The sequence below is a fragment of the Brassica rapa genome, chromosome A09, assembly GCF_000309985.2.
Source record: "Brassica rapa cultivar Chiifu-401-42 chromosome A09, CAAS_Brap_v3.01, whole genome shotgun sequence".
Lineage (NCBI taxonomy): Eukaryota > Viridiplantae > Streptophyta > Magnoliopsida > Brassicales > Brassicaceae > Brassica > Brassica rapa.
The window spans coordinates 7,536,836-7,549,055 of NC_024803.2; the positions used below are offsets into that span (position 1 = coordinate 7,536,836).

Genomic DNA, 12,220 nt, shown 5'->3' on the forward strand with positions numbered 1-12,220 from the left:
TAATATGATCGGTTCTGAAAAAAACACATTTAATGCTACTGAATGGATTAGATATTTGTTTAATCTGAGTTTGAAATGTTTTCTAACTAATGTTAGGGATAGCCAAATTGTCTAGGGACTACCGTATAAATTGCATGGATCAAAGCTCATATCCAAACTAGTCGAGTATTAGTAACTTTGATCGAGTCGAAACCATGACATAATATATCTTGAAACACAACAAGTTATTCTATGTAATACACCACATTTGTTTTTACACAATATTAAGTTGTTGCACAGAATAACTAGATAAATTGTTTATCTAGTTATTATAATTATTTGATTTTTACACATTACAACGTTGTGATAAATAATTTACCTAGTTATTATATAATATATGGCATGGTGTCAGATTTTCTCCTGGTTTGAATTAGAAGTAAATAAGCAAAGTATTATTTTTAGGTAAAGAAAAGGACAAAAGTATTATTTTCTTATTTTAGCGTAAAGCATATCTATAATACTTGCATTCAATAAACTCCATTCGCAACATGTCACTCAGTACGTGTTTACTTTACATTGGTCATCACAGGTAAATCTTATCTTTTGATTTTCTAAGGTTCTCTGACAGAGAAGAAAAGCCATTTAGGTAGAGTCTAGTGAGAATGTGACATTATGGGTTCACGACATGTGTCTCTATAGTCTTTTACACCAAGCTCCACTTTTATATATAAACAGCTGGAAAAGCTAAGGAAATCATTTTAGTCATTATATATCATCCGTAACAAAAGCAAGTGCAGTTGTGGACCTGTGTAAGAGAGTATGAGTAAATGACTTGCTGAGATGATATCCACTGTATTGTCATTGTATTTAACAATGAAATACGTGTATCACTTGGCGACGAGGTGACTGAGACGAGACCAACATTACATTAAAATGTATGAGAATCAATCTCAACCAAATTATGTTTCCAACTCTGAGGAAAGAAGCAGATGTTATAGGGATCAAAAGAAATTGCATCAAAACCAATCTAAACAGTATGAAGAGAGAACAATAACACAACCGGATATTTGATAGATAAACCGGGAAAAAACCATAGTCTTACAAACAGAAACAAGAAACAGAACAGAAGCTCTGCTTTGCCAGCTTCTCGTTGCTGCTTCCACTAAGTAATGAACCTTTAAGCCTTTTAAAGGTTGAAGGCAAAGGTATCACATAGTGAAAGGAGCAAAAAGAAGCTTAGAGCAAAGACAAGCTTTTCCCCTATATCTATCTTTCTATCTATCCACAGAACACACACACACACCGACCTTCCTACATTGTTCAATATTATATCAGACAAAAGATAAGTTTGTTTTTTGGAGTATGTTTTTCAGATAGCACCGGGCTGCACCGTACCGTTTCTAAGGTACTTCGCCTTGTAGAAGTTAACCCTCTTAGGGGCAATGATCTCTGTTGCTCCCAACACACACTTGTGGTAAGAGAAATCTTCAGTTGTTCCGTCTGTTCTCACCACCTCAAAGCAACGAGCATTCCCGTGCTTAGAATTAGCCACCTCCAAAGACAAAACCATGTCAGGATCTTTCGATGTTTTTTTCAAGAAACATATAAATAGTTATTTTTCTTATGATGATTGTACCTTGATTCCTTTGAAGCCTGGTCCTATCTTCTCATCTCTGTTGGGATGGAAGAGAAGAGCCATCATCAGAAGTCTCCCGTCCAACTCATTCAACGTAGCATCAATCTCGTAACTAATAAAACAAAAAGCCAAGAGGATGATGAATCTTTACTGTTCTTGGACCAGAATAGTCAAAAGTTATGTTTCCTTACTTGTAGAGAATGCGCTTCAGCGACCGAGAAAGCTTTTCCATGTCGTTCCATGTAAAGATCATTCTGAGCTGCGACCTGGTGAGTCCTTTCCCATCGAGTGTCTTGACTGCTTTCGAGAGAGCCGTGTCGAGCACGGGGAATGGCTGGACCGTGAACTCGTCTGATTTGGGCAAGGAGGAGCTTGTTGCACGGACAGCCTTTCTCTTTGGAAGCGTGGCCGTCCTACTGAGAAAGCCATACACGTCTACCACCGGTGTACTAAACCCATGATTCTGATGAAACGCATTAATAGACTAATTAAAAAACCATTACAAGAAGACGAGAAACAAAGAACAAAGCAAAGAAACGTTGATTTGATAGTGAAATGCCGAATTAATAGTGTGATCTAATCTCTAGATAACCTTTCTCCTTATTCCTTCCTAATACTTATACTAAATCATAACACGTCATCAAACATCCCATGTGCCCTTGTTGAATATTGTTAGACAAGATGTTAAAGTAAGTTGTTGTTACCTTAGGGGAGATGATGATCTCGAACTGATCTCCAGTCCCAAAAGAAGGAACTTTGCCCCAAGCCAATGCGTCGATAGATCCTTCAAGCTCGTCTGTGACACCTTCCTTAGCTGCTTTGAGAAAGCACTGACTTGGGCTCTGTAGATATATTTAAACCAATGTCAAAACCAATATCATAACCGGGAAAAAGAACTTGGTACGGTTTAGTTAACAATACCGAGAAGCACGCTTGAGCGAAAGGAGCAGGAGTAGACTCGGCCTGTCTTTGTCTACTCCAGCCTTTGGGGTTTAGCGCCACAAACTCTCCGGTGACTGAGAGGGAATCAGCTACAAGAAGCAGATGTTCCCGCAGCATCGCCTTGCCCGTATCCGACACAGCAGACTCCAAATCCTGCCATCACCACCAAAGAAAAAGTCTTAAAACACTTTAGAAGCTGCAAGATCAAAAGCTGTATAAAGGAAACTAACCGCTAGGAAGATGCTACGTCCAGCGTCTATTCCGTAAACAGAGCAGCACTGTCGGATATTATCAGGATGGCTTCTTGTCCAATCGATCATATCCATAATGGGAAGACAGGTTTCGAGAAGAGCGCTCCAGAAGCTCCTTTTGCCACGAACTCCATGCATTGTAACCTTCAAGAAAAGCTCACCCGCCAAGCCTTTCTTGTTCCTCTGGGGAGCTTTTGGTCTGTCAACCCATAAGATATCCACCTTTTTAATCTCTCGGTAGCCTGCAAGAAATTAAACAACATGACACAACTAGTAAGAACGGTAACAATAACAAAAAGCAAGAACTGTTCGTTTTTTTTTTAACCTTTGACAGGAGAGTCGAGAAGAAAAGGGATCAAGACAAGGCGAATAGCATCAAGCTCCAAAGAATCGTGCCTGGAGGCTTCGAGAACAGTAACTGTGATGCAGACTCTATCATCTTCCATTGCCTTATCATCCCAAGAGCAGTGGTTTCTACTCAACAACACATAATAAACGTATAACAAATTAGTATCGAATATAGACATAAAGATGCGAATATTTTGAGGATGTACTTACTTGCTTTGTATATCTAAATCTATTACATCAAGCTTCAGTTCTTTCTTCCTGTTCGCATACTGCTTGTTTAATGAAGAGACAACAGATTCGAGGTCCAGCTGGTTCTGTTTCAGTACTTTCTGCAATGTTAGAAAAGAGGTACAAAAAAATTAGAATGTTTTTTTTTCCATATTATAAGACATGTGATGTGGGTGAGTTTATATTTTTACCTTGGAGATATGAAAATGGCAAACCCACGAGCTCATAGGCATCCTTGTGTTAGTCCTCGGAGAGAATCTATTAACCAAAAATAAACATTTGTTAGAAGAAGCCACTGGAAAAAAAGATTCACAGTTAAAGTTACCAACATTATCATGGACGTTGAAACAATCTCTGAGAAACACAGTTTCTCCAAGTGCCTCTTGATGTCCAGTGCCCCGTATTCGAACCCGTGCTTTTTCTTAGAAAGTGTTTCAGACAAGTACAGAGACATTGTCTGTTCTTTCAGACCTTTCTTCGACCCACACTCCAACACATTCTGCACAAGAAAGATATATTTATCAAAAACGCCAAGAGGAGAAGTAATAACAAGAAGAGAGAGAACCTTAAGATTCAGAAGAGGCGAAGTCTCAAGAAGGCTAATGGGCTGGTCAAGAGCGCTGTAAGCAGCCTCGGTGATCGCACAAGCAGAAAGTGATCCAACTGCTTCACCAGTCATGTCCTCTTCTGCATCATCACTACTCTCATAACGAAACTGAACCAAATGGTTACCAAACGAGTTCCTCACCGTCCCGTCGTAAGCAGCGTATATATCCCTCATAAAGAACATCAGCTTCCTGCTAAGCGTCCCGGGAAGATCAGCATTACCGCTGAAGGAGCTGTCTCGGCTCGTCACGGAATGAACAAAAGACTCCAAAGGATTCAGACCCGTCAGAAACGAACTCTCAACGACACCAAAGGGAACAAAAGACTCATGAGCCGTTCGGTCTTCTCCCCTTGCGCCTCGAAGCGGGCTGTTGGGGTCGTTCCACGAGGCGCAAGTCAGCTTACGTGGGAACCCAAAGGACAACGCAACAGAAGAGTTCTGAAGACCAATGCACATACTGTGCTGAGCGAGCTTCCCCATGTTCCCTTTGCTACCAGCTTTGGACATGACGAGAAACGCGTTCGACTGGTCTCCGTATCTATACGCCAGAGCCTGGACGTCTCTATACGCGTCCTTGAAGGCACTAACCGCGAGCTTGCTTAAGGTAGCTGATCTCTGTCTCTCGTAGCAGAACAGCTCCAAATCATCAGCGACGACCGTATCTTCTTCTCCGTTGACCGCGAGGAAGTCTCTGCGGGACTCGACCATGAGCTGCTGCTTGTTGCAGACTTGCTCAGCTTCTTGCAAGCCGTAACTAATCTCCTCCGTCAAGTTTCTCCGAGAGTGTTTATCAGATGCGAAGTACAAATCAGATAAAGAAACACTCAGTCCTCGATTCAGTAACCACTGAGAGAGCATCTCTTGAGCCGAGAAGATTATATCAAGAACTTTCTCTTTATCGTGCTTCATCAAACCCTGGATGAAGTTTCCTTCTCCGTCACGCAACCAACCAGACCCATCGGAAGAAGACAAAAGCTCCCCGTTGGTTACAACCACATTATTCAGAGGGTAAGCGTACTCGAACCCGGGAGGGAAAAGCATCCCAAACAGCTGCTTCCCCGTCCATTGCGGCTCACTGCTCGTAGACGAACCTCGGATGATCGCAGGCCGAGGAAGCTCAAAGGGGCAATACATTTGAAGCTGCTGCATCTCAGCTCGGTTCAGAAAACAGTTCGTCTCGACGTTAACCAGATACGCAGCCGTCAAGCTGTCCTGTCCTAACGAAAGCAAGTTACGACCGTTCTGTCTGTTAACAAGCTGCTTATCCAAAGCCACAAGCTCCTCGAGCTCAGCCTTGGCTTGGATAGACTGAGGAACGTACCCGTGAAGACAGTCTCCATCGAAGTCACCACGAAAGGGTAAGCAACAGATGGGGTTTAAAGAGACAACGGAGGTAGTGGGGAGGACTTTAACAGACATTGCGATGAGCGAGTGCTGATGAATGGAAGGAGGTCTGTTCATCAGCACCGTGTCTCCATCCTTTAACGTGCGTAAGAAGCTGTCTCCCGTTTGGAGATCGTCGATGGCTCTGATACCAACTAAGCGACCTCCTCTCCTCACGTGAGTCTCTCCTTTCTCGAGGAGCTTGTGGAAACAGGAAGTGACGAGACGATCTCTGTTCCAGTCGTTGAGATTCTCGGATACTTGAAGCCTCTCTGCGATACTCCGAGGTATGCCGATCTCGTTGAGCTTGAGAGAAGGGTCGCCGACAACCACTGTGCGGAACGTGTGGTCGCTTCTTTTGCCGAGAAGCACATCTTTCATGAACCTTAGACCGCGTAGCTCGGGAGTATCTGACTTCTTCTGGTAAGGGTTCGCGGATTCTTGACTCGGAGACACGTTTTCCGAAAAGAGCTGTGACATAAAACAAGAATTAACTAACCATCACAGATCATTACAAGAGAGGGAAGGAAGCTACTGCTTACTCTTGAGTATTGCATGCATTCCATCACACGTGAACTCAACTCAAGACCATTTCCTTCAAAGCCAACTAGTTTCTTGTAGATACGAGTCCGTTCATCCTAGAAACAAAAGTGTAACAATGAGACATAATATTACATCAAAAAAAAGAAAAGAAAATAATTATAGATTTTTTGCAACTTACAAAAACTAGTCGAGGCCCGGTGAACTGAGTGACCATCTCGGATACACGATGACCGTTTGGTGTAACTGGAAAAGATGCCAGAGGAAGAGAGTCGAACATGGGGATCTCCTTCCTGATCACCCTCTCATCAATCCCACTCAACAGTGCATAAACCTACGAGCAAAATAAAGTGAAAAGTTTTTAATTCAAACCCAAAAAACAAATGAGTATTTGGATTATTTAACATGTCACACTTGTATACACACACACCTGTGCGTGAGTTAGAATCCGCCTGCTTGGTTTCAAACAGCTTTCGTCGATATTTGGGTCTTTAGGCATAAAATCCCAATAATCTGGAGGTAATGCTGATAGTCCCCGTTTACTGAGCTTCAACACATTGTCTTCACTCACTTCACAAACGATTCCAGATCGCCTAAAGGCTTCTTTTGTTGTTACCCTGAACTTCATTAGAGGGTAATCTGTATTTGACTGAAGAGATTCAAAAACAAAAAAAACAAAAACACTTGTAAGAAGAAACACACAAGTTTTTACTTTCATTAAAAAAGGAGAATGTTATTATTAGCAGTAATCTTACAATGCAATATCTACATCTGTCAGGCCGGTCTTCAGGATTCTGTACCAAACCAAAAAGTCAGTATTAGTCTTTACATTTACTCTCTTACATGTAATTAAAAAAAAAAACTCTTGAACCTGAGACTGAGACTGTTTTTTCTTCGTGTATTTACATCCAGGGCAGAACTTGTTCAACAATGTAGCTACCTCCTTAAGTAAATGCGGGTTAATCACCGGGTACCTGAGGTTTATAACCCCAAAATGCCCTAAACAAAAACAATCATTAATAAGCTTCCACATGTATATATCACCAAAACTGGATTCATTAATATATACCTTCACAAACTTTTCTATCTTTGCTGCCACATGATTTGCATATATCATCCCGATTTGGGAGCCCTAACCGGGAATCAGTCACTTGATTCGCTGCTTCAACCTCCATGACAGACATGTTTTTCTATAATATACCATTTACATTTAAGTTTTGGCTTAATGCACTCACTAACAACAGACGTAAGTTGATGTAACTATAGGATATTGAATATTCAAAGCAACACTTACTCGGTCTTTGTTATTCGAAATGCTAAAGCTTATTGACTTTAGAGTCCCCATGGGCACCTCAAGCTCCTCGCATTTTTCCTCCATGTTGCAGAATCACCTACAACAAGAAAGTTCATCACTAAGGCCAAGTGAAAAAAAAACCATATTTTTCATCAGTAACTTATATAGTTCACCAATCAGACAGAACCAAAAAAGTCTCCCACATGATCAAGATACACCACTGTTTACAGATAAATAGACAACTATTGTGTACGGACAAAACACTGAGCAAAGTATGTCTCTCCCACTGGCCTATCACAAACAAGATAGATTTTTTTTTAAAAGAAAAAAGTGGAGATTTTATATTGAAATCACAGATGGAATCTAGCATGAACCCACAAAAAGGAGAAAAACATGTTTAGACAAAGCAGATTCTCTATCTTTCCCAACCCTGGAAAAAAAAAACTTTTTTTGTTTGCAGAAGACACAAAAAAAAAGGTTCAAACTTTGAACACACAAAGTGTACAAACTTTCGGAACTTTAAACTTAATAGTACACATATAATAGATTCACTGGTTGAATATCAAAGAGAAGTCTTCAACAAAACCCAGAAAGGAGACAAATCATCTACAGATCGTAAAAAGGAGATTCTGTTCCAGACACAACCCCCAGAAAAGGTTTCAACTTTGAACACACATTATTTAAATATCTTAGAAAAAACTTCAACAAGACCCACAGAAGAGAAAATCATTTCCAAACACAAACGCATACAAAAAGGTTTCAACTTTGAACACATGTTACTGAAAGTTTGTTATTTTTATGTACTTTAAAACTCACAGAGCTAAGAACCCCACTAATGGAGTTCTGAGAAAGAAAGAAAGAAAGACAAGAACCCTTTTCAAGAAGGCTCACTAAAAAAAACACTCAACTTTGCAAAATTTTGACGATCGCAAATTCACAGAATCATCGAGAATCTTACAGAGGTTAGTAAAAGAAACTTGGATTTCACAGAAGAGGGTCGATCAAAAACAAAGAAAATCGAGACGAGAAATCAGAGAGATTGATCGTAAATAACCAAAAAAGGAAAAGAAGAGAGAAAGAAAAAAAAGTAAACCAGCAAAGAAGAAGACTGAGAGAACTGAGAACAATGTAGTAAAAGCTCCTTACTGGTTTTCGAAACCCGATGACCGGCGTTTGTTCTCCCGAAGGAAACGCCAGAGGAGGAAGCAGAGGAAACGAAAAATCTGCCTTCAGAGTCTTTTGGATTGTGAAAATTGAAAAAAAAAAGAAAAAAAAAGAGGAAGAAGATGTAGTTGGAATACCGAAATTACCCCTTGACTTGTACTACAATTACTTTTACCTTTTTGGTATTTCATTCTTTTTAATTTTTTCTTTTATTTGTTTCTCTGTTTAGTTCAGTTACTTTATTTGTATAAGACTTTGAATCTGCCTTGAAAAGCAGAACTTTATAATCCTGCGATCCCCACTTTTCCTTAACACTATTTTATTAGCTGTATTAGATTTTTTTGGGGGTTTAAAACCATGTTTAAATTGAAAATTATAATCTTTACGTCAGAAAATAAGAATATTTGTTCATCAATTGGTTTTGATAAAAAAAGAAAGAGAGAGAGAGAATATTTCTTTTTGCTTGCAAAGATGATATTAAAATCTCATAATATTTGTCAACCTATCAAACCATCTCAGATGGTACAAATCTCAAAATCATTGTTTTCATTTATAGTTAATGATTATAGTTAATCTAGCATGTTATCTTAGAGTCACTAATAATTTTTTTAATTCAAATGAATCTTTTTATCAAGAAAATTCGATGAATCTATGATTTAGATTGTGATGTAGTACATTATAAATTCGATGAATATATCAATGCAGAACTCTTATTTTTAATAAAACCTACATTATAAATTCCAAATTTTCAAGTTTATCTTTGTTAGTTAGTTGTTGAAATGGTTAATATATTTGCATAGATTATTATGAGATGAATTTAATTAAACCAAAACGAGTTTGACTAGCAACAAAACTTTAAATGTTTTAGTTTTGACAAGTGTTTAACATTCAATGTTAAAGAACATTCAGTGTTAGATTTTAAGCTTTTAGTGTTTAAGGCATAATTCAGGATTTAAAGTTTGGGTATATTTAATTAGGTGGTTTAGAATTCATTGGTCGTAGACTAGGGTTTAGCTTTTTATATTTACGGTTTATAATTCAGATTTTAGGATTTTAAGTTTATGGTTGGAGTTCACCAATATTTAACTAAGGTTTAACGTTCAGTTGATACATACATTATTATAGGTTTTGTTAAATTTTATCTAGCATATTGTTACTATTTATAAAAAAATAATAGGTTTATATATTTGTTCTCATTCACATCTATTTCAACCTCTAAAGATACTTAATATCAAATTATTATTATCGTTAACATAACCGATCGAATAATACCTTAATCAATTTTGAACTAAAATTATCAACCCATTATTAATTTTAAAATTTATCTATATAAAAATCCATTTACAATACAATTTTTTTTCTTCAAAATATATTATTACCAGTATCGTTAACATATGTCAATACAAAAACTATATCAGAATATAATGCATTAAAACAAAACAATTTCAAAACACTAGTTTATGAATATTATTCCAATTTATAGGATTAGATTATCAAATTGTTTTAAAAGTATTATAATTACGTTTGGTGTAATATTCGTATATTTATGTTTGTATAAAAAATAGAAATAAGGTTAATGTTATTTATTTTTGAACTAATTAGTGTTTTCTAGTTGTCAAAAAAAAATTAGTGTTTTCTAGTTAAGTTAAGTAAATATGAAAAATCACATTCTTTGAAATTATTGACTATATTATATTTTAATAATAAAATACGAAAAGTCAAACAATTTGAAGATATCACTCTTCTAAAATGTTTCCAGTTTCATTATTTTATAAATGGTGCTTCTTAGAGCTTTTGACTTCGAAAGGGGATTAGGGGAAACGGACTTGGAGCTACATAGAATTCTATACAGAGCTGGACAGCTGGTAAGTTACCAGTGGTAACTGAAGAACGTTGTTTATTTTAGCTTACAATTTGATGGTGCCCATCTTGGGGACCTACATCGCTTGCCTAGACTACTGAATATGGTCAATCTATTCGTTCTAACGCCAGTGGCAGCGATTAGCAAATCGTTTTCAAACAGTATTTACTACAAAGCATGTCATGTTTAAGATAAATACGTCGAATAATTATATTAATATGATAAGTTAACAATTTAAAACGAGTTTTTTTTCACTACAGCTTTCTCCTGAAGTCTTTAAGAATCGTACAAAAGACAGAAGCGAAGTGTGACGACAGCAGTCAAAGAGAGGGTACAGCTGTAAACTCAACAATCTCTTCTTCTTCCTTTTTTCCTTCAAACTCATCAATATTTTCACAATTTTTTTTTTTATCAAAAAAAATATTTGTGAACCAAATATTATTCTTAACTTCGTAATGTTTTTTTTGTGTGTGTAGATTTTAAGTTACATGCACTAAAAGGTTGGGTTACGTTGGAAATAGTATTACATTTTTATCGTGTGCAATTGTGTATATTTTTAAATTCAAACTTGAGTTATGACGTAATGGTATCATCGATATAAAAAATCAAATGATATAATTGTAAAATCATACTACAATCTGTGTTTTAAATAACCTAGCCATTTGCTATTATAATATGGCTAATGGTATCTGAATTTCAATTTTCTGAATGGATATGATTTGTAATCTAGTATTTCCAATAACCCTTCTTTTAGTTATCCAAGTTTAATATATATATCTGGTTTTAGTATAATCAATTTGACATATTAATTAGGATTAAATCCAAAAAAGATTTTCGTATGAAACCTACATGCAGTATCCAAATCTTTAACTTTAACCAAGCTGAATTGAAAATTATAAAACTAAAGAATTAAATTCGTAGATATGTTATGGGTGCGATTCGATTTCAAACAATTATTGCATGTTGGCCAATTGGTCCTAGGCTTCGGTTTGGTTGTTTGACATGGCGGATATTATATCTAAAGAACTTGTCCATCAGATTAGTCAGACTTTTTTTTTTTTTTTTTTTGTGAAACAGATTAGTCAGACTTGTTTGGGTTATTAACCTCTAACCTTGATTTGGATCATTGATACTATAAAAGTGCTAGTCCACTATATAAGAAGCTACGAGTTTCCACAATGTATAATAACTGTAGAAAACTAAATGCTGTTTATAGTAATAGTCCAACAAAAGGCCCCGAATATCATAATGTAAGTCGTAAAACAAACAGTTAAGTCTTAAATTCATTTACTATAAAGTCAAAAACAAATTCAAAAGGCGTAGTTTCTACGCTCGTTTCTTTCTTTTTAGCATGGGAACCTGATCAGTCATCAACATGAAATCGACAATTGGTATACATATTCGTTTTTTTTTAATTCTTTATCTCTATTTTTCCTCATTTGTCAACTTCTAAGGTGCATCATTTATCGTGCAACATATCAAACATTTGATGAGACGGATTCGCTTGCAATCTGGTAGTGTTAATTTTTTCCGACATCAATCTGGTATTGTTAGCCAGCTGATTTTGGATTTAAATAAAGTATACATAATAGACTTATGTAGATTAAGATATAAGTTTTGAACCCACATAGAAGATACACAGATTACAAGTTTGTAGTTGCACAAAAGAAAAGATTACAAGTTTGTCAGCAAATTGTGACATCAAACAAAAACGCGAAGGGCCTGCTTTTTGTAAAGCAACCTATAATTTCCCACTAGAATATCATGTTCTCTGGTGTGCAGGAGGTACTTTTTTCTTTTCAGTTTCAAATTTTCTTCTTCTTTTTATTCCAAATTGTAATAATGATTCTTGTTTCACTATATAAGTGATTTTTGTATCTAATTGTGCACACATTGTTCTCTTTCAAATGTTTCTCTTTTTACCACCTGAATTTTTTTATTAAAACAAAATATTTAAGATACAAAACCAGAAAAAAATTCCAGTTTT

General features: G+C 36.6%; 1 protein-coding gene across 1 annotated transcript; it reads right to left on the reverse strand.

Annotated features, from left to right (window-relative positions):
• Nucleotides 1-1,023: 1,023 nt before the first annotated feature.
• On the reverse strand, nucleotides 1,024-10,387 carry LOC103838307 (DNA-directed RNA polymerase IV subunit 1). The gene is made up of 19 exons (XM_009114741.3): nucleotides 8,355-10,387; nucleotides 7,209-7,305; nucleotides 6,984-7,104; nucleotides 6,786-6,913; nucleotides 6,670-6,708; nucleotides 6,345-6,563; nucleotides 6,096-6,248; nucleotides 5,917-6,012; nucleotides 3,950-5,845; nucleotides 3,714-3,883; nucleotides 3,576-3,642; nucleotides 3,367-3,485; nucleotides 3,134-3,282; nucleotides 2,788-3,050; nucleotides 2,537-2,710; nucleotides 2,320-2,457; nucleotides 1,807-2,078; nucleotides 1,616-1,727; nucleotides 1,024-1,531 (listed from the first exon to the last, which is right to left on the reverse strand). Exons 2-19 carry the CDS (start codon nucleotides 7,290-7,292, stop codon nucleotides 1,349-1,351), a joined length of 4,383 nt encoding a protein of 1,460 aa, XP_009112989.1. The 5' UTR covers nucleotides 7,293-7,305; nucleotides 8,355-10,387; the 3' UTR covers nucleotides 1,024-1,348.
• Nucleotides 10,388-12,220: the final 1,833 nt, after the last annotated feature.

What these genes read in the sequence shown, in the direction of transcription:
- LOC103838307 (XM_009114741.3), bottom strand. Translation starts at nt 7,292, where the DNA reads ATGGAGGAAAAATGCGAGGAGCTTGAGGTGCCCATGGGGACTCTAAAG. An exon ending in AATGCATGCAATACTCAAGA is followed by an intron (nt 5,846 to 5,916) that starts GTAAGCAGTAGC and finishes TTTATGTCACAG; the next exon opens with CTCTTTTCGGAAAACGTGTC. An exon ending in GACGTAGCATCTTCCTAGCG is followed by an intron (nt 2,711 to 2,787) that starts GTTAGTTTCCTT and finishes TGGTGATGGCAG; the next exon opens with GATTTGGAGTCTGCTGTGTC.